The sequence below is a fragment of the Neodiprion pinetum genome, chromosome 1, assembly GCF_021155775.2.
Source record: "Neodiprion pinetum isolate iyNeoPine1 chromosome 1, iyNeoPine1.2, whole genome shotgun sequence".
NCBI classification, from domain to species: domain Eukaryota; kingdom Metazoa; phylum Arthropoda; class Insecta; order Hymenoptera; family Diprionidae; genus Neodiprion; species Neodiprion pinetum.
The window spans coordinates 9,560,205-9,582,832 of NC_060232.1; the positions used below are offsets into that span (position 1 = coordinate 9,560,205).

General features: G+C 39.1%; 1 protein-coding gene across 3 annotated transcripts in view; it reads right to left on the reverse strand.

The window, feature by feature from the left end:
* PH4alphaEFB (prolyl 4-hydroxylase subunit alpha-1) overlaps window positions 1-22,628 on the reverse strand; it is a 144,037-nt gene that overhangs the window by 104,223 nt on the left and 17,186 nt on the right. For 2 of the 3 annotated variants that reach the window (XM_046609106.2, XM_046609105.2), the window contains exon 2: window positions 9,048-9,508. The exons of the other annotated variant lie outside the window; for it this stretch is intronic. In XM_046609106.2, coding sequence (XP_046465062.1) covers window positions 9,048-9,274 — 227 coding nt within the window. In that variant the 5' untranslated portion in view covers window positions 9,275-9,508. The remainder of the gene's footprint in view (window positions 1-9,047; window positions 9,509-22,628) is intronic. 3 annotated transcript variants of the gene reach the window in all.

The following is a 22,628-nucleotide window of genomic DNA, read 5'->3' on the forward strand; positions in this document are numbered from 1 at the left end:
GTTTACATTATGATACAAATAAACATAACCACTCTTGCGGCGGAGCAATCTGTTTCGATGTTTTTAAACATTACCCAGGCTGACGTCCGCTCGGTAAGGAAAACAACTTCTATTTGTTCAACAATTTGCTGCTCACGCTTTACGGGCGTTTCCGACACAACGGATCAAAGAAACCGTTGAAAGCCATGAATTTTTTTTATCGTCTTGAGTGATTCATGGTATTTTACCTTTTGAAAAATCTTTATATCTCAACACGATGTTCGAGTTTGTAATATTATTGTTTTCCAAATTCAGGGTTATACTGAAAGACTGCGGCAAGTTGCAAATCAGTGTGCAATTTGCGAAATAACGATATCATTTATTAAAATCGTCAATCAGGTTGAGGCTACGGTCTTCAATTTCATGTGTCGAAAATATTTCAAATAATTTTAGATGTCGGAAACTGAATTATGCTCTTCAAAATATTTGACACGAAGGGTTTGTCGTCAGGGTTTTTACTAGACTTCATTGCCGTAAGATCATTCCCAATTTCATCAGCGCCTGTTTATCATTGAGCACGTAACGTCGTACTTTTAACGTTAAATTAATATCGAAGAAGTTTTTTCGAGGGTACACATTAATTGCTAACTGAGTAAATTATGATTTTAAACAAAATTATACATGAGTTTTGAACATGAATAGTTGATTGACAAAATAACTGTGCAATTAAATCAAGGCTTATTTTCTTCTATATATTACAAAAGAGACACGAAAGAGATTCGTATCTGGAAGTAAGTCTTTCAGGACGTTCGTAAAACGTTCAAATTAATACTACGTTTCTGCACTGAGAAAAATTTCATTTGTTACAGTAACTAAAAAAATTCAGTAAAACAGGTATCGTTAAAAAAATTTTTGAATATTGTTGGAATTACGAAAAACGAGGTACGCCTAAACATTTTGCGCTATTGCCGATCCTTTTTTGGTAACTGCAACGCAAAATCAGTTTCTTCGGTTTACTCTACTTGTTTAGTTAAACAAGGCTTTAACGTCAATTTATTGTCGCACAAGCATTAAATTTTCGGAACAGTTACAAGAAAATATAGTAACAGTGATCGTGATGAGAAAGAATAGCAACGGATACTAGACTTTCTGGTGACAGCTAGAAAACTAATTTTCATTTTGTACCAAGAAACATATTTTCCGATTGTGGTAAAAAATGAAAATAGTTAAGGACTGAGCGGTAACCGGAACTAAAAATTTCTCTCCATGTGCCAAAATAGAATTCCGAACGAATCGTGAAGTGAGATATGTAGGCTGTGATATGAACATCATTCGAATAAGCTATGAAAATATTCAAAGGTGAAACGACCAATAGGTTAGTATCATATTTCTTGCTGTTTGAAAGGCCACCTTGCGAGTGAAAATCCGTGTATTCAAGTGACAGGTACTATTGGACGAAATGGAAAATCTCACCCTCGGAATACGATATTTATCCTGCGTCAGTGCCATCCGTCATTTCCAACTTCGTACTCCATTAATTTTGGAAAGTGGTGCGCAACAACCGTTCCACACTTTCGCAGAGCGAGATGGTATGCAAGGGATTCATCGAGGCAGATGTGTTTGCGCGGGTAGAGCTACACGCGTATATTATCGGCTCCGTCTGTCGGATAGATGAACTACTTACTTAGGCGCGGAGCACCATTGGCCTTCCTCCGAAACACGAAACAATTAATTATTGCTCGGGGTAGTTCGGGCGAAACTTTGGAGCAAAGTTCAAGCGCGGCAGCTGCGGCGGCCACCCGGCGAGAAAAAAGTAAAACAAGAACTAGAGCGAAAAGAAAATAAGATAAACAACTAATACGCAACAACTGTAATATCCGGTCGCACAAACTAACGCTGAGACCGTCAAATTTCCACGCAACGGACGATTCCGTTCTCACGTAACCTGTCGATAGCAGAATAGTAACTGATTAACGCAAGACCGAAAGTTCTACTTTGTTCTACGCAATATTGACCATAAATATGTAATTGTCCGATATTAGTGAGTTCCGATAGAGTAATATTGGGGTGAACATAATGCAAGGTGTTCGTTTAATAGTTCTCTAATACCCTTTCTATTTTTGATGGAAAACTACCGTACTCGTTCCATAATTACATCTCGGATTTGTTTTAAATTGCTTCTCTCGCGCATTTTGTCCTGTACCGGAAAGTGAGATTGTCATGGGACGCGTGAGCATTTTGCGCCTGTTCCGGACGAATTTTCAGCGGGCGAAATTTCATTTCCGTAATCTGGTTTCCCGGCGTTTGTGATCTGACAATGAGAAAACCACCGCGAACCTCCGTCAAGGCTTGCGGTCCTCAGTCAAAATTGTAGGAATTCCCGGTTCAGATTATACAGTTATTTAAATTTCGAGCGAACCTTGCACAACGAATTCTTTTTGAGCGGTTTTGTAGCATATTTTGAAATCTACTGTGAATATTCCACTCGGAATCCTGAGTGTTAAAGTTTGTCAAAAATTTCAATAAATAAAACGAGTACGGAATTTTTCGTTCGTGGTTCAGACAAATTTCGCACACTGGAAAGCATTGCAGATAGCGAGTATAAGAACGTGATTACAGCAGTAGGTCGACGTGTTCAACACGCTGTCGTAAGTAATCATTTTAAATTATTAGCAAGGGAACGTACGGAGGAACACGAAACTCGTTCAACACTTTACGATATTACATAAAATTGTGAACAGAATAAGTCATTCTGCCACCAGTCACAAAAATTGTACATAGGTTTTCAGAAGGGACTTGAAATTTAAGGTATACTGGATCCGCCATCACGAATTTTGGTAGTTTGATTTCAGATTTGTAATCAGCTACCCTAAAAACCATTGCATTGAGTTATTTGAACGGATTTGTTTAAATTAAAAATTTTCTTACCCCATATTGAACCCGCCGTCTTGAATTTTTGAAATCTGATTTTATATTCGTAATCAGCGATCCCAAAAAGCACAGTTTACTATCTTGTTATCAAAGTTGACTCAGCACAATAATCTGTGACTCAAACGTCTCTACAGCCAGGATCAAACAAAAAAAAAAAAAAAAAACACAAAAGGTTACCAAACTTCATTTCGATTTGAGTTTCGTATCTGTTATAAGAAACAGGCACCAAAATGTCGGTCCATTTTCAAAGGACACCGTAGAAAAGTGAATTTTTCGCAACCTGTTGCAAAATTGTGATGGGTACTCACTACTCAGACGAATAGAATGATATTAAAGTAGTGATTGTACATGAATGACTTTATTCTGACTATTGAGAAATTGCACTTTCTCTGGGTATATCAAGGTCCTGTCACAAATTGTCGATTTGATTTTTTCAAGCAGAAGCTTTACGCTGATAATAACCCGCGTCTATATGTTCGTAGCACTGCCTCGTTTGACAGATTATGCATATTTTCAACGCACATTTCGAGAACACAGATGTGTACACGACTTACCACGTTTCGCTTATCGCCATAAGATTGACGAATAAAACCACAAGAAAAAGAAACGTAGTCACGGTCTGTGATTTTTTGAATTGTATCGATTCCGGTAGGCTATTATAAGCTGGCTTGTTGTTGGAATCGAGGTCGTGAACAAATTATTATTAATTCGTGGTACGTTCGCTCGGATTTTCACTACTCAAACGACGCTCCGCTACACACATGTTTGCGTAGTGCCAAGCATACGCCGAAATGGAGAAGAACCTTCCCGACTATCTACCGCAGCCAGGAGACGGCAACGCTCAACTCGCTTCTAATTACCATACTAATTAATTGGTAACTGCGAAATTACAGAGCCTCGAGTCGTGCCTCGTGCCTGCAGACACGACAAGCTGCGAAAACAGAGCATCGTCCAATGTAAGGTAACAATAATGACAAGTCCCAGGAGCTGCATGAATTAATTGTTGCTTAAATGTTTAATGGTTCAACGTCCCTAAGCGGCTTTGAGCGTCGCAGCGGACTGAAAAACTTGTTTCTTTGATCGTTTGACATTTTATTTCACTTCACCCCTTCTAGGTAAATCTTGAGACGATCGAGTGCCAAATGCACTTGCGTTTCGGAGATGCAATTCTTCTTCTAACTTCGTACATCGTACCTGTGAATACAAAAAAGTCTAGCGCTTTAAAAAATTTGCAATACACGTTTAGCCGTAAGTTGCTTCACTGATAGTAAGCTCTTGTTACGAACGAGCCTGTCATTTCGACATGAAACGGCCACGGGCGACAGAACGATCGTACTGCCGCATCGGCAGATTTTTGCCTTGCGGGTCGGATTGCAAACATTTGGCAGATGAGTCGGAAAGTGGTTGAAACCAGTTACCGGGTTCAATAATACTATACCAATGGTGAAAAAACACGGTTGTCCAATGGCCACTCTCTCAAAATCAAGTGACACTTTGGGAGGCTGGCTTTGCCGATCTGAGGAAAGCCTAAGCCGCGGGAATAAATTAGTCCACGTCGAGGAGGCGGTTGAGGAAAGTTCTGACTAAGGTCCCTGCACTTTGGTTAGTTCGCATCTTGCCACTGAAGCGTACAAGGATTCGACAGTCCACTGACTGGAGACAAAAGCATTTAAACGGCTTTAAATTGCATGCTAGCCTTCTTGGTGGCAAGCCAGTAAAAAGCGACGACCAAGTTTCCGATCACCTACCGATTCCCCGATCCAAACTCCTTGAACCACCTACCATTTGCCTAACGTTATTATTTTCCAGAATTTTCTTGTCTTTCAATTACTTGTCATGTCTTATAATCTGTCATTCGTCTTATCTGGGTATTGAGTACCATGTTTCAATCATCATCTTTGTCACGTATTACATTGCCATGTTTTGTAGTACATCATTCGTTGAAACTCGACTATGGGTCAGTAGCCTCGTCCATACTATATCCTATCTAACCAGAGAATTGACTTATTGACGATGCGCAAAGTGAGTTCGTTCTTTCGTTGGATTGGGTATAGTAGATAAAGCTATGATTACAGCTAACGGAAGTGAAGCTCCCAGGTGTGGTTTAGCACTTTAACTAAGCGAAAAACCCAAACCAGGTGTTCATTAGCCGCTTCGGAAGTGTCTGTCAAAATCGTGAACCAGACGATGTCAGGAGATGAGGGTCTACGCGTAACACTTTCCGCACTCAAGATCGATAAAAACTTTGTTTCCAGCATCTGGAAAGTTAGATTTTTATAATCGTGGTGAGTGTGGGTAAATTGCCCCATTTCTGAACAGTGCGGTAAAACAACGTTGGCGCATTCGCACAATTTAAATACTATATTTTACACACTAGGGCTTTTTTTCACGCATGCGCTCTTTCGAATAACTCAATTTTACGCACTGTACGATCGAACGTAAGTTACCTAACTTCGACTTTACGCGCCGATAGCGGCACCTTCCTTTCTTTTCAAATTAAACTTTTCGTTATAGGTATAAGAAAAATTGCGTATGTCGCACGTGCAGATGGGTGAAATCTCACTCATCGGGAATCACCTACTTGCCGCATTTGTACCATTTTTCACGACTTTTTTACCAGAATCATATTTTTGATCAAGTAGTTTTTCCGAATTTTTACTTCAACCTTGTTTCCTCTGATCTCCCGGTACTACAAAATACCTATTTTTTGGAATTTATCCATTTAGAAAAAAAAGAAATACATTCCTGATTGCGTTGGTCTTAAAAATGTGAAATAATTCACATGAAACCTAAACAACTACTGCGACGTGGCAAAAAATGTGCCATAATTTTCCTCTACTCAATTATCATGGCGACATATTCGCTGTATACTGGATTGACAATTCTTTCCGCGTCGCTGTCGCGAAGGTCACTGGATATGAAAGCGTTTCCCTTGGCTCGATCGTCATTATCTTTAGAAGCACGTCTGGGTGTAGTCGAGGTGAAAGATTGAACGAGGGACGTTTTTAAACAGAAATTCGTACGGAGGAGGACAATAGGACATCGACGCCGGCGACGAGGGTGTGACCGTGTGTGTCGATATATATTCCAGACGTAATAGACGCGATAAACACCGAATTTTTATGACCCTTCACGTTCCGAACACTCAAAGAATTTTATTTGAAGTGTGCACCGAAGTGATCTGAATAAAATCACGTTAACCGATACATCAATGGCTCGATTTTCCGGATAGCAGTTTTTTAATTCGTGTTAGAATAATCCTTGTACTCTTAGAACGTTCGAAGATAATAGAATATTACTTTTCTTGGCGAATGTAAATTTCCTCACTATTTATGTTCTTTACAGGCAGAGCTGGTCTTTTTTCAAAGTTGCTTAAAGAAACTTGGGAATACGTCGAGTTACTCAAAATTAACGAAGGATCCATTGAAGTATTTTTACTTACGATCAATTTTGACGAGGGAGATGACGTTCGCATAGAAGACGCCAGGTAGTTAACAAATGCTTAGATTTATTGTATACTATATTATACACGTAGACACTACACAGCCGCCAAGGCATACAATGGTACCTTTTCAAAAATACACTATTATCGTTATACATTACACATGCAAAGCCTATAAATAAACTTTAATATACATTGTAAATCACGCTCAATACATTTTTTTTCTGTGACTTTTCAGAATTATAATTTAAAAAAAAAAAATAATAATAATAAAATGACAACTTGAATTTCGTTAAAACTATCAGTAAACTTTATACCTGTAATATTAGTCATATTTGAGATTTTGTTTTGGAATGTCATTATTATAGCTTGGTTAAAGATTAATTTAGATTCTTTTTTCATAATGATATAAAAATTTGGCGTTTCCATACGCAACGTCCAAAAATTTCATATAATTTCAAGATCTTACGAATTAAGTAAATTTCATAAGTTTTATATTTGTCATACGACTTTGACCTCACCAGTTGTCGGAAAATACCCGTTTGCAATTTCATTTTTTTTTTTTTTTATTAAACTTTGTTCGTACATAATGATTTGTATTTACTATAATAATGATAATACTTATAGAAACAATGATATCTTTCTAAAGCCGTACCAGCCACGAACGAGGTTCGACTATAACTTTAACTAAGATCGATGTGAGGAACTGATCCGAACTATCTTAAGTAAATTAAAATATGCACACAACTTGAGTGTCCAATAACTCACCTTCCAAGGTTTTCCATGTCGAAAATCATATGAACTCCCAGATAGCTTTCGGTTAGCCATGTTTCCTCGTTATATCGAAATAAAAAGTAAACTTGATAGGAAATTCTACTTTTACATGGGAAAAAAAAAAAAAAAACCACCTATCGTGATTTGTCACGATGAACGAATTCCAAGGTGTTACCCTGGAATATTTTTTGTACCATCTATACGGAACTTTCGATTTTCGACGCATGTTTAGCGTGCGGAAAGTGTTCCATTTCTGAACCGTGTGGCAATATACTATTTCGTAATACCTGCATGGAAAGGTCGAATTCTCGCGCCGAAGAGGGTACGCGAAGCGGCCGATTCCCCAACAGTTCCAAGACTGTTAGGTAATGTTCATTACGACACAGTTTTCAGAGCTAAACTAGCGCCATCGGTCGTGAAGAATCGTGACTCCGATCGCGTCCGCTGTGTTGCAACAACGTGCCGACGTTCAGGTTAGGTTAGTACCGTTTTACCACGGTTCCAATTTTCTTCAGTCGAACTTTCCACTACAGGTTTTACAAAAATTAGTATACTACACACGTGCGCGTCTATATGAACCTCGCACTAGTTTTTTGTCACCCTTGCATGCATCGCTTGACCGACAAACTACACTCGTACAAGAATCACGTACTTCGCGCACTTGTATCGTAATATAATATTCCTGTACTGTCAACCGTGCGCATTTTGCAATCAAAGTTCTTATTTTTAAATATCAAGTGAAACCCTATTTCCGACATGACAAAAAGTTAATGTGTCAGATCCAATTAATTTGTGTCGCGATACAATGTGATGAAATTATCTGCAGATAATAACGCGGGCACTTCTAATCTAAGAGCATCGATATGCGTCGAGTTAAAATCGATACAGACTCTCCATAAGTTTCCTAAGAATCGGTAAGTTAGAGAGCGTTACCTGACTCCGATGAGATAAGCGTTTGCACGACGCGTATGGTGATGCCCGTGAGAAAAAGGCGGGCCAAATGAGAAAATTTCTGTGCGAGAAATTACGAAGAGTCCGCTGTAGTTGTGCCGTGACACCGTGAAACACGTAATTTTTCAGATTTGTTACAAAATTCAGTAATCCTACTTTTTCCAGGTTCGTGTACCAAATAAGAAACCCGCGAAAGAGAAAAAGAAAAATATCAAAGATCAGCGATTAACTGAATTAGGCTAAAGATCTGCCGGGTCATGTTTCCGAGGGTTCATGGAAGCCAGCTCGAACTGTAGACTACGTGGAATCTCGAGGAGAAAGGCGTGGTGATCGAGCCGCAAGAGCTTTTTTATGGCACGCAAAGTTAGGTCTCTCAACGAGTACATGGGCAGGGTTATCCTCACAAAGGTCCTCTCGATCCTCGACGGCAGCTCCTCGCGTCGCATCCCCCTGTACTTGGCGAACCAGGGTTCCGGGTAAAAGACGTCTTTGGCATTTACTCTGAATCTAAAACCACGAGATTCAAAGGTTCACCCCTTTTTCACTCTTACTTTACACATACAGGTATACTACACCAATAACCGTGTGTTTGAGAGGAATATACCTAATCTACTGTATGCTGACACAAAAACGATATGGAAACAGGCGTTTCGTGAAAAAGTAGGAGACTCGAGCGAGATGTGAACAGAATATGATCAGTGGAACTGATGACTGATATGAATCTACCAAGAGTCGAGTGATCAGCAATGAAAGAAGTGAGTTGGAAGCGTGAATGAGGCTCTTCGGAGTCGGTACTTCGAGAAAGAACATCGAACTTCCTGCGGATCGTCTGCCCTTCAGAACCCAATTCGTCATTGCAAATACCGCCAAAAGCAAGGTGTGGTTTCAAAATTCGATGTACCATGATCGAAAGGTGAAGGAGGCATACGGGCATAGTGATGTTTTTACGTGCTGGAGAGGAATCTCTCACCTGTCTCTCGTCTCTTCGTCGACAAATATCCATGGATGTGTCTCGAAGGTGTTGACGTCGAGGTGGTCGTTGTAGGACAAGACCTTGTACTGTACCGCCTGACCTTGATAATCGATCCAGTAAACGCCAACATTTCGCGAGGTTGTATTCACAAACCTTACGAAGGAGCTATGAGTGTTGTTGATCGAACGCAGGGAGTGATTTCGGTTGTTTTCGTTCGTGTACATGACGAAGGGTGTTGCTCACTCTCTCTCTCTCTCTCTATATATATATGTATATATATATGTATATATATATTCGACACTTTTACAGGACCTAACTTTTCACCAATTTGAGCATGAGCTTTATAAAATACGTAACTTTTCCAAGAGCTCTCTCTCTCTCTCTCTCTCTCTCTTTTTTTTTCTCACGGCTCGCTGAACTATCTTCTTAAAACTCCATACTCGACTACGGCCCGAGCACTGAAATCAAAATTAAACCCATTTCACTTATTTAAACAGTCATTTATTTCTTCATATTCTATTATTCTTCACTACAAGCACCATTCATACATGTGTTTCTGTTGTCGTCATATTCACTGAACAATGAAAATTGGAACATAAAGTATGATAAGAGGGGAATCTTTTTATCGTCTTACTTATCCCGTATGAACTTTCTTCGGTGAATGTTTCTAGAGCTTGACTGAATCCATCGACAATATTATTTCATGTTCCTCCAAAGACAATCGGTTCTTAAACAAGCCGCATCGTCATTCGATCGCTTTTTTTTCTATGATTTTCAAAATAGTCTAGCAGCAGGGTAGTTTTGGTGTACAAAAGATTTGGTAGGTCTGATTTTTTGTATATGTTTTGAAATTCGGGGACCTGACGGAAACTGCAAGTTCTTGACCTCGAGAGCACTTTCGAAAATGTACGCCATTCTGGAAAAAAGGCACTGATAAACGGTTCTCCCGTGATATCTTTTTACCGATGAGTCCCAAGATAAAAGTAGCTAATATAAATCTTCTATCTATGCAACTTTCCACAATTTTCACACAAATTATTTTCAATCTATGTTAGATACCGAGCCGCAGCGCTGCGAAGTTGAATTGAAATTGTGAAAATTCCCAAAATACTCCGTTCTGAGGTGATTTCTCATGAGTTATGGTTATTAATTACATATGAAGTGTCATTACACAAACTGTTAATCATCTAGGCATTGCCAACTCATTTCGACACCAGCACAAGGCAGAGTTCTTGTCTGCTTAAATCCTCATTACAAGAAGATGACGTATGAATAGTTCAGGATTGATTGCAATTTATTGCTGACGCAAACATACACTTAGAGAAGTAATTTCCCTGAGTTAAAAAAATCGCGTCATAGGTCAAATTCAATTCATTTTTTCTTAAGTTTACTAAAAATTTCCTTGACTTGTTACGCCCTCCAGACCTAACGTTCCTTCAACTCTATTCCCACGCTTTTACAGAATTTTTATGAAAGCCCCGAACTTCAACGCATATCCGAAAATCAGAACAACCGGACCTTTTGAACGCCAAGGGCTTTTTTTTCGCATCCTGCTACCGGACTAACAATAAGAGGAACGTTATTTTTTCACACCTCCACAAATCATGACAGAAAATAGAAATAATTTACAGATCAGTAATTGTCAATGTAATATGTTGAGGAGATGAACCGAAGTGAATGAAGCATACGAAGTGAATTCATTAGGCAATGGATCATCGATGGAATTCTAATCCCTGTTCAGCAGAACCACGGAGCTTGAATGTTGATATCACGAAAACTCTGCAGTTGAAAGCTTTTCAAAACTATACATTGGAACGGTTGTCTAGTTTTTGCTACAGTTCGACCAATAGCAATTTCTCATTGTCAATAGTTTTGTTTTGCAAGCATTTGGGTTATATCGAGAACTGTACTTTGGCCACCGGCGGTATATATGCTTTGGAAAAACAGTCATCGGAGAAAAATGCAAAACGGGATTTTGCACGCAAATATTTCGTTTATGCGAATACACGTGAAAGTGTATTTGATTGAACGATTTCAAAGCTACAATGAATAATGATGCCTCGGGCCGTAGCGATCGGACGATTGGTGGGATAGTGAAGAATATCCATAAGAATATATATCATGCATATATGTATTTATTGCTATACCGCATCCTAAGCGTCGATATGCGGAAACTGGCTTTTCTGGATATGCATCGCGTTGCCGTACGACTTTATACGATTATTGTGCACAGAAATCTGTGTTTCAACGATCTAGTTTTCTTTTTTTCTATTTACAATACCGCAGTTTCCAAACTTGGAAAAAACTTATATTCGTGAAGATTGCAGGGATTCCACGCTCGATGAGACTCACTGAAAATATGCATGAGAGTAAAAATGAAAGTTAACCGAACTCGAGTTTTTGGTCCGTCAACAGGCAGGCTGCTGCACGAATTAGACGAATTGATACCATGAAATATGGATTGTATAAAATAATTATACGAGACTACGAAAGTGTGGAGAAAAATTAGGTACGCAATTAATTGTATCGCGAAATAATTGTGAAATTAATCCAGGAAACCAGGGGAAGAATGATTAATTCGGATAATCGGGAAATAATTTCAATATATTTTTTGGAGTATAAAAAATAAAATGAAATATGCAAATCAAAGTTTAGTTTCTTTGATTTCGTTGGAAAATAATTACGGTTTTACTCCCCGGAGTGAAAAGGGAATACCTACCTATTTGGCAGAAAAAAAATGGATAAACAAATAAACTGAAATGTTGTAAATCGCAGGTCATTTGAAACGAGAGAGTTCACGGTCGCTTAAATTTTCATACACTTCCCTGCATGTAGCTAAAAAATTTGAACGTTTCATTTATAGAAACGGGTCACAAAGTCACTCACTCGGACACGTGGAAAGATCTTGTGCGGGCAGAGCAAAGCTTCACTTTTTCTACTTTTAATTAAAATCTAGCCGGCGCCAGCTGCGTGCGTAGGAATACGAGTATGTGCCTTGCGTTTGTCAAGCACACGAACCGACGCAGAGTTAAATCTTGTACAACGAGTGTGATGCTGTGAACTTAAAATTCTCACTTACCGCAGGGCTCCGCGAACCCCGGAAGAAGGCCTTCTTGTCGTTAATTCAAAGTTCGACTAACCTGAGCATTGCAATTTAACAGAAAGACGAATTGCTTGATTCCGGAAAAAATCTAGATATCCGACATTTCATCGAGAGGTATAAAAATTTTAAATAAGCAACATCTGTGACGTGTCTTTACGGTTGATCGGACTTAAAATTTACTTCATCGAGAGCCTCGTATATTTCATTTCCTCAGTGTCACGTTGTCATTTCTCTCGCAACGAGTGCCTGATTGTAAAACGATGGACGAAAAATGAGTTTTTCTTTTTTTTTGTAATTGGTATATAATTTATTTAAGGCACGTAGCTCATGATCGCGTGGATCGAAACGGGCTGAGAATAAATACTGTAATTTGTCGTGATCATCCGCAGAGACGAATACGAAAGTTGAATCGAATCAAGAACCGCAGATTGGAGAGCTGAAGAGAAAGGAGTTAGGGCCGAGAGACAACTAGAGGTTAGCAGAAATTAGTAGAAATTAGCGATTTTCCTCGGTGAAGTGAAAAGCGGAGTGTGATCGAAGTAAGGGAGGTCACGAGGTGCATAAAATCTTATAGATAAGAAGCCGGAAGATAGTCTCTGAAATCGGTTTACTCCCGGTTAATACGAATCGAGGCCATCTTACCACCCTCGTATACTTCTCTTTGTTTCATGGAGTGAGAGGAGAATGAGAATTAATGAGGTGTTAACGAATGTTATTACTATTTTATCAGCGTCGTTTATTTCCCTCCCTTTCAACCTCGAATACCACACTCCCATATATTTTCCTCCGTTGCGTTCTTATTTTCTCGCGGCTTTTGCACGCTCCGCTGAAGTTGTATTTTTCAGTTCTCAACCACCGCGTATCCCATATATTACATTGCCTGGAAAAAAAAAATTTTAACTCGCTATATCCCACGTGACAATCACCGAGCAGCACCAGCGGTAAATTTTTACTCCTGCACTGAGACCAAGTCGAGGCAATTTGTTCCGACAGCTATATGAATCTGATCTAATTAAAGTTGATTCCAAATCACACGCCTCAATCCGCAGGAATGTAAAGCGATTTAAAATTTTTCTTTTTTTCATTCGTTTTCCAATTTTTTTTATTGTATCTTATTTGTTTTTTTTTTCTCGTTTACACTTACAATAGCTCTCATCCGATGAGTTTTAATTAAGAATTATAATCCATGGAAAAATAATCACCGGCTAATACGCGGAGTAATTCGGTAGGTACCTACACGTGCAATGAACCTAAATTAGATGTTCTAATCAATTGTAATACTTTTGTTTTTCATTATCTACAACTTATTCTGCCATTTTTTTATATTTACCCACTGCACGCGATTATTATAAATTAGTATTGTAGAGAGGGGCGTTGTTTGAGGGTGGCAAGAGGAATTCATTTTCTAAGCACGCACGAACTTAACTGGAGACGTGCTTGCGTTGTATTTTTGAACGATGTAACTTTCCAAAAGGTTTAACGGAAGATTAAAACGAAACTATAATCACTTACAATTAGAATAGCGCAGATATTGAAAGTTGAATCAGTTTTTGCGAAGTATGCAATTGAAATTTGCAATGCAATATCTCGGGTTAATGGTAGAAGATAAAAAAACGAGCTTTTGAGGAGATCAATCAGACGCGTGAACTGCGTTAATCCATTGAACCCTACTCCGAAATGTACCTCATAATTCACGAAACAACAAAAGCCCAAAAATCGAGATGGACTCGACTATATAATAAAACTGCGGTGCACACAAAAATATCGGCGAAAGAATTTCGAGTACATGTATTAGAAAGGTCAGGTCAATAGCAGGCAGAACTAATTCTTCAACGAGGCTTTTTAAAATTGTGTCACAGGATTTGAAATGCTAACGCACATCACAGCATTGCGCATCCGTAGCATCATCAAAGATTCCACTAACCCGGTCACCTTCCATTATACATAGACGATAATCTCGGCCAACTGGACAAAAATGAATATTATGAAATCGTAAGTAATCGAGAAATATATCAGCATTCAGCATCTATATAATAATCATATTACTCGTGAAAGTCCATGGAAGTGTGTCATATTTCTCTTGAAGTAGAAAAATATGCCTACTTGATGACATTGAAACACGATCACAATGGAAAATTTCTTTGAGAAATTTTCTGACTATCGCGTTTTGCTAGGAATAAGAATTGGAAAGAACTCCGGCGACTGTTCTGTAAAATACACCGTCCAAATATACAGAGAAAAAAAAAATACCCTGAATGTGTCACTATCAGAGAAAAGCACTGTTGAATTGGCTTCAAAATTTCAACACACTTTCATATTCGTATTTTTCATTAAATCTTAGATGCGATAAATAAGATTTGAAATTATTACTATCGTAGCGTTCGATATCCAATAGTTGCTGCAAAAATCCCGTATAATAAAAATTTCGATTTCGTTATTGCACGACTTTTTATAACATTTTCCACTTACGCTGAGGGAAATGTTTAGTTCCGGTTACCGCTCAGTCCTTAACTATTTTCATTTTTTACCACAATCGAAAAATACAGTTCTAGGTACAAAATGAAAATTAGTTTTTAAGAGAAGAAAGTTAGAGAAAAAAGAAGTAAAAAAAAAAAGAAAATGAGTGTCGTTTATCCGTCTGGTGACTGAATAGCTCAAGATAGGAGAATCGAAACGCTGACGTGGAATAAATTGACACGAATTTTCCGTGTGATTACCTACCGTTAGAACTTCCCGAACTCGAAAGGTATACTCGATATTTCTTTTCCCTCTCATTTTTTACGGTAATCTTAAAAATCGATGACCCCCGTCATTTTACCAGTTATACCTCAGACACTCTCTCTCCCTCTCTCTCAGTTCTTCTCGACATTTCTGTCCTTTTCTCGTGCCGCATTCACCCCCGAAATTTATATTCGCATTTCCATTTTTTTCGTATCATGTTCTCTCGACTTGTTTCTTACTGTGAATGTTTCAAAATTACTTGCCAACTATGCAATCTATTTCAATTCCTGAATATTTTTCATCGTACAACGACACCTTCTTTGAACCGTTGCCCAAAAGGCATCGGAGTTTTTTTCCACCTTCCATGCGAATGAGTGCGAGAATTATACCTAGTATACGGAAAGTCAACGGCGCGTATGGTTTTTTCCCTAAATCCAGTTAAATTGTTAATTCTTGATGAATGTTGTATATAAAACAATTCACTTGGAAGTGAAGATAAAATTTTATCACATAGTTTCTTGAAAGAATAAACAGTAAAATCCAAAAGTACTACCTAAATTTTGGTAAACATTTTCTATCTCGCTTGAAAAGTGCACCAACTTTGAATTTTAAGAAATGCGTTGAAAAACATCAGCTGTTTAAGAAAAAAAAACAAAACAAAAAACCAGAACGAATGTGAATATGTTCAGAGTGGAAACGATGATTTACGGTAATATTTATTAATGGTTTAACATTTCGGCTAGCTTGTTTTCGGTCCGAAGCAAAATGCATTTTCGATTCTATACTAATTATGAGAGAATGACTGGCGATGCAGCCGAGGCGAGAGACTGGGAGTCATTATCACATAATTCGTATAGAATCGAACTCGTATTTTATTTTGAACGAAAATCAAGTTAGCTGGAAGGTTGAGGCATTAATAAATATTACCGTAGATAAAGTAAGGAGTAAATTCGTGATACGCGGTTTATAACTAGTATAGAAACGATGACCAAAAATAAACGACTACTTACGATTTCAAGTTTTTAAACCTAATGATGGAAGCCTAGAGAAAATTTCCAAAATATGTGGGTTTCTAGTCTTCCTTTACCGTAATATCAACATGATAATAAAATTCTAAGTATTCGGTAAACTCCCTGGAATCCTTCATTGCATCTCCATTATACGGCAGGTGTAATTTTCGGTTAAATATTGTTACCACGACGTGTACAAAAGCAAGGAACGACGTAATAACTAGGACATGAAAATCGTGTCTACCTGGCGTCTTCGAATGGTCAAAGAGCACTCTCAGTTTTATCGAGTGACGAGGTCTGCATCAGTGAAGCGTGAAAACGTATGGATGGCAAGAAGCGCGGGCCTCGTATGCGTGCAAGTAGCACTTGGGCGAAGGCAACGGCTCAACGAGGAGGTAAAATTATTGTCAAAGGATTTTCGCAAAGGGTTACCGCGGCGCGAATCCTGTGACAAAATTTAACACGAGCCGCCGTTGGACCGTGGCTCTTGGACGACATGCCGTAGCAACGCTGCGTTGCACGTCCCTTGACTCTTCGGTTTTCATGCCACTGCTCCGTCCTCGCATTCATGCATGTTAATTTATACCGAATGCAGGCCCGTTTACCGGGCTGACGGTAACATCTGTTCCCATGTGGTAAACGGTAAGGTGACGCGTCATAGCTGCACCGACGAACAGAGCAAAGAGCAAACCTTTAGACGGAACGCGACGTTGCGATTACAGCAACATTCATCACCTTCCGAAACAAAGTCCGAGTTCAATTCTATACGAGTTATGTGACAATTGACTCCGAGTCTCTCACGTTGGCTGTATCACCGCTCATTTTCACATAATTCGCATAGTATCGAACTCGCATTTTTTTATCGAACCGAAAACTGGGTAGCGCTGAAAAGGGGAGGCATTAATGAACGTTACTGTACGTACAAGGACTTGTGAACTACGGAGTGTTAGAAACATGGTCGTATATGGGTGCAAGTTGCGAAATTCTGGTGGTGAGAGGTGGGCAAGAGGTGGACGCTCCACAATTTCACGGACGAATTATTCGTCGGCTTGGACGAAACTGTAGTCGACATAATAATGAGATTTCCACTAAAGATATTATAGAACATTTTGTATTATCACTGAGGTAGTTGGTAATTCAGTATCTGTGGCGACCTCTGCCGAACAATTTATGAATTACTTTTATACCGTCATTCTCAAATGCTGATACAGCAATGATGCTATGGGTTACAGGTACTAATTTTTTGATCTGTGTTATTCGATCCGTGAATAATATTATTTTATAAAAGACGGCACCAAAAGGCGCCACTTGAAATCAAGAATGCCGCGAAAAAAAAAATAAAAAAACAAATTTATTTTCTATGCTTTTTTCCCGTTGCTGTGTTATCACTTTGGTCCAAACTTTACGAATGACGAATGGAGGGGAGTATTAAGTGTCCATACCCTGGAGGTGGGTCCCTTACAGTTCACCGATACGCTTCCTCGATCAACCGCTAACCGCGAAGCACTGCGATCTTGACAAAGAGTGGAGTAACACGGTGGAGTAAAACGTTCTACTCCATTGGCTCCTACCCACGATCACTGTCTTCCTAGTGATCCTCTAGGGAGTGATAAGAAAATCAGCCGCCATGTTGACCTAAAGCGAAAACGTAGAACACCGTTGATGCGAGAAAAGATAGACAAACAAAAACTAGTCTCCGATTTTCCTTTTCCTGTATTCTTCTATTCATGTACCGTTGTCATCTACCGTTTTCTCTCCCTATCGCGCTTCCAGTTTTGATCAACTTTGCATCGAGCAATAGAAAACTGGGACGCTTTTTTCAATTACTCCCTGGAGGATCGCTGTGTCTTCCAAGATCAAAGCACCACGTGTCCAGTGGACAACTTGTGAAGCATGATCGACTGGATATAAGGAACCCACCCCCACAGTCGGTGTTGCGCGACCTTGTATACGACCGTGGTTACGAAATGAGCTTCGCGACATCCACAGGGAGGCTACATGGAAACAAATCACACCACCAGCCAATCAGCAGGCATCCCAAAGGACAATTCAGTAGTTTCCTATGAGTTGTGGTTTGGATTGTCTGCTCACAGGCGATTGGTGTGGCTCGTTTTCGACGTAGTTCTTACGTGATTGCTCGAAATGTATACTTTCGCCGAATCTATGCCGCACCACCATTTTTTTGAATTTATACCTGGACGGTCGGTAACGTTCCTTGAAACCGTTTCTGTGTAGGACAAGTTTGGAACGTAAGACTTGCGTAACAAAGCATTGAAAATGTCATAATCATTGCTAAGTCAAAAGATGCACTTCCATCGCAGACGTTTTTAATGGTTTTCCTCATAAGTCGTGGTTAGCTAGAAATTATCCACTGCAATCACTGGATGCCTTCTTCACGATGACTTTTAATCGTGTGCAAAGTCTGGTGTCTAGTATCTCAGCAGTTGTTTGAATTCATTTGAAGTCACGTCTGAAGTAATTTAAACACATTTTGCATTGTTACGTTAGTACCAATATCACGTATCAAGTATTTTACTAATTTAAGTTTAATTTAATTTTTTTGCCTGCTGTTATTATACATTTTGCATATATTATAATGTTTGCACATTCAACGTGCTCCGTGTTCGAAACTTTTAATTATTTGTAACCGTCCTTTATACCACAAACATTTACTCTTGATATACCTAACGAGGTTCCGTCACGCATGTTCTGGAGTTTCTCTTTCTCGCCAATATTTTACGTTCCTTCTTACGAATCTCGACTTTCCGTCCCTTTGTCTTTCCGTCAATCGGCCCCACATATTTCTGCACACTTCACTCACTTACCCTCATTGTACGAGAAAGTATCTGTTTAATTTTAATCTGGAAGGGCAGTCACCGATTAATCTTATCACTGTACCATTGTTATATTCCACCAATTAAGCGCATTTTCCTACTCTTTCCTGGCATATCCGAGTGATCTCTCTGCCTAATCAAAATTGGAAATCACGCGGGGTCCGTTGCATTCGTAATAGGTATTTGCAGGGGTATAAACAGAAATCATTAGCATCCGACTGAATTTGGTTGAAGTTATTTGGTCACTCAAAGTTCACACCAAGTCATATAGTCATTACGGTAATATTTTTAAATTGCAGCCTCTAATTTTTATGAAACAATCTATAAGCTAGAAAAAACCCGACAAAAAGAAAATATGCAAGAATAACATTTGGGAATAAATTTGAAAATAAAAAAATATCAGACGACGATGACCATGAATACCATTTTTAACTCTCTCAATACATCCAAATTGGTTGTATCTTTCGCGTATCTACATAATACGTATCTATATAATATTGAGGAGGCATCCGAAGTGAGTTTCCGTAGGTAGATCGGTTTAATCAAATCGGTATCATCTCTCGGAAATTGGAGTTTCCGGAATTTAGCGCTTAAACATAATTAGATTGAGCCGTCGTTACGAGTGGAGAATCCCGATTTCCGAGTCTAGCCAGCGTTGCCAATCCGTCGGCGTCCTATACATACTCGTATAACGCAAGGGCCAAACGGCCGCAACCATCGCCGTGAATTTCCCCCTGCCTACGGAATGACAGATTGCGTATTGCTCACGTGTTCTACAGTTTCGCGACAAACTGGAACTGCCCGGCCTGCACACGTGTGTCATCCCTTTCGCCATACGGCGAACAGACATCACGGAAGACCACCTGACCTCAAACCGTAATGCAATTAGGATTAATTGATTCCGGTCAATTCTGACATGCCGTGGATTTGGTGTAACGCTGTAACGCGTAAAAGGTGTATGCGCAAATACGAATACACGACGTGATCGAGGACATCGGTCTGATTGCACTGAGAAAAATTTCATTTGTTATGGTAACTAGAAAAATTCAGTAAAACAGGAATCGTCAAAAAAACAAAAAAACTGTTAGAATATTGTTGGAATTACGAAAAACGAGGTACGCGTATCCATTTTAGCGATGTTGTCGATCCTTTTTTGGTGATTGCAACGCAAAATCAGTTTGTGAGGTTTACTCTACTTTTTTAGCTAAATAAGGCTCTAACGTGAGTTCATTGTTGCGCAAGCATTGAATTTTCGCAACAGAGAAAGAAAATATAGTAACAGTGATCGTAATGAGAAAGAATAGTAACGGATACCAGACTTTCTGGTAATAGCTGCAAAACTAATTTCCATTTTTTGCCCAGAACTATATTTTTCGATGGGAGTGATAAATGAAAATAGTCAAAAACTGAGCGGTAACCGGAACTAAAAATTTCTCTCAGTGTGTGAGTTATCTGACAAATCGGATAAATGGAAGTTTCACGTTTGGAATGGATTCTTAGAACGAGTTGAAATGTTTCAGGCTGATGGTACACTCGACGATGTAAAAGAAGGTTCAGAGAATTCAAGAAATAAACTTGCCATATGACTGAATCTTATCAAATTATAAAATTGGATTCTATACTCTAGAAAAAAAAAAAAATTAATCGTGTAAGAAACTGTCCACAGGCAGTTTCAGAAACTCAAATCTACTTTCCGAGGAAGATTGAGATTCTTTTTGACGTACCAACTGCTGACAAGAGACGAAATTTATCAGTAACGATTAAAATTTCTGTAGTTCCAGATTCAATAACTTTGAACTGGTTCGCGAGTTAAAGTAAAGAGGGAAAAATGGCTCTTAAGCGATAACAACTGCACGCAATACAGTGACTGGAGTTTTGGACGCCACCGATCTTCTGAGATGGTGACAAATAAAGAGGTCATCTCTTCCGGGAAGGGATTAAGAAAAGTACGGAGGAATATCGCCGAAAAACTCTAAAACAACTGTTGTCATCTCTCGTCTGAAACAGGCGTTTCAAGAACCAGACGCTTACTACGCGTTATCGCGGAATTCGTTCCTCCACACTCTCACGTATCTTATAAGTTCATTGATGATTTTACATACATGTTTTGTTTTCTAGATACTCAAGAGCTGAAAATGGTGATTTTTAAGTAACACACTTGTGAATTGTATTTGCTTATTGTTGACAAGAGGGTTAGAGACATTAAAACTGCGTATAAGGAACAAGGTACGATTTGAAACCAGTCGCTCATTGACTGTGAAGTGTGATTATGACGGAGCAAAATCGAGATTCCACGACGGTCGATCCGACTAAACGCAACCACAGTACATTTGTCTGCCGTAATCCTAGTGATGTAACCTTCCACAGTTCCGAGCCGTGATCGCGAGTATCGACTTTAGTCAACTTCCGCAAATGGCCGTTCGAAATTGCGGGATGATATGGAAAAGTTACCACAACCCGAAGCTTTTATTCCACAATGTAATTTGGATGAGTTATATAATAAAAGAATATTAATGTTTTTACTATCAACCGTGTTGAAGTGGATCACCGGCTAACTCAAACATTCCCATCGAATTATCTCAGATCAAGCAGTAAGGCAGACAAAGCTCCGCACGGAAATCGAATCGGAGCTTGTATCGACTTGGGACGATGGGCTGAATTTGTTGGACGAGTTTCTGTAAAACACGTCAAGAGTCACCAAAAAAAAAATTGATAAAAGCAAATGCATAAGTTTACCGCTGGTATACTTCGTACGTCTAGGAAAGTGCCTAAAAAAAGGTGGAAAAAGAGAAGAAAGAAAAACATATATACCGAAAGTACAAAGTCTGAAATGTGAAATTCAACATCTTCCGGGGGAAACTTTCAAATGTGAAACGAGTTTGGTACCGACCAACGGTTGATAATAGGAAGTCCTGAAAAATACAGGAAGGCAGGATACGCTTAAATTAATGTCGGCGAATGAAGCATTCAAAAACTGAGAGAAATTTTTAGTTCCGGTTACCGCTCAGTTCTTAACTATTTTCATTTTTTTACCATAATCGAAAAATATAGTTCTAGGTACAAAATGAAAATTAGTTTTCTAGCTGTCACCGGAAAGTCTGGTATCCGTTGCTATTCTTTCTCATTGCGATCACCGTTGCTATATTTTCTTGTAGCTGTTGCGAAAATTTAATGCTTGCGCAAAAATAAATTGACGTTAAAGCCTTGTTTAACTAAAAAAAGTAGAGCAAACCTCACAAACTGATTTTGCGTTGCAATTACCAAAAAAGGATCGACAAAAGCGCAAAATGGTTAGGCGTACCTCGTTTTTCGTAATTCCAACAATATTCAGACAATTTTTTTTAGCGATACCTGTTTTACTGAATTTTTCTGGTTACTGTAACAAATGAAACTTTTCTCAGTTGGTGATCAACACATATGCGACACTCGAAATTCGGATGACAAGATAAAGTACGAGTCGAAAATAGACAGCATTGAATCACGACTAACGAACGCAACCTTGCAGCTGTAACAGGAACGTAACTACCGAAGCTTAATTGTAACTAACATGGTTCACGGTATTCGCCTGCTGCATGGCAGGACAGGTTCTCTTTTTAAGCATTGCCATAAATCAGGGGATTTACTCAATTTTCCACCAGCTTACGAGAGCTGGTTTACAGTCTTGCCCTGATGCAGACTGGGCGCGAGGAACCCGCGATCTACACGTGAAGCACACGTATGTGGATGCAGGTACACAGGTACGATAACCGCACACCAACGTTCGCTGCAGTCGACTCTTTTAGCGGTAAACAGCCGGCAGCTGGTCCAATCGCGAATCGATGTGAAAGTTCAATTTACCAAACAGAATTTATACTATTGAAACAACTATCAACAAACCTCATCCTGCGCAACTTTGGAAAGTGTACACAAG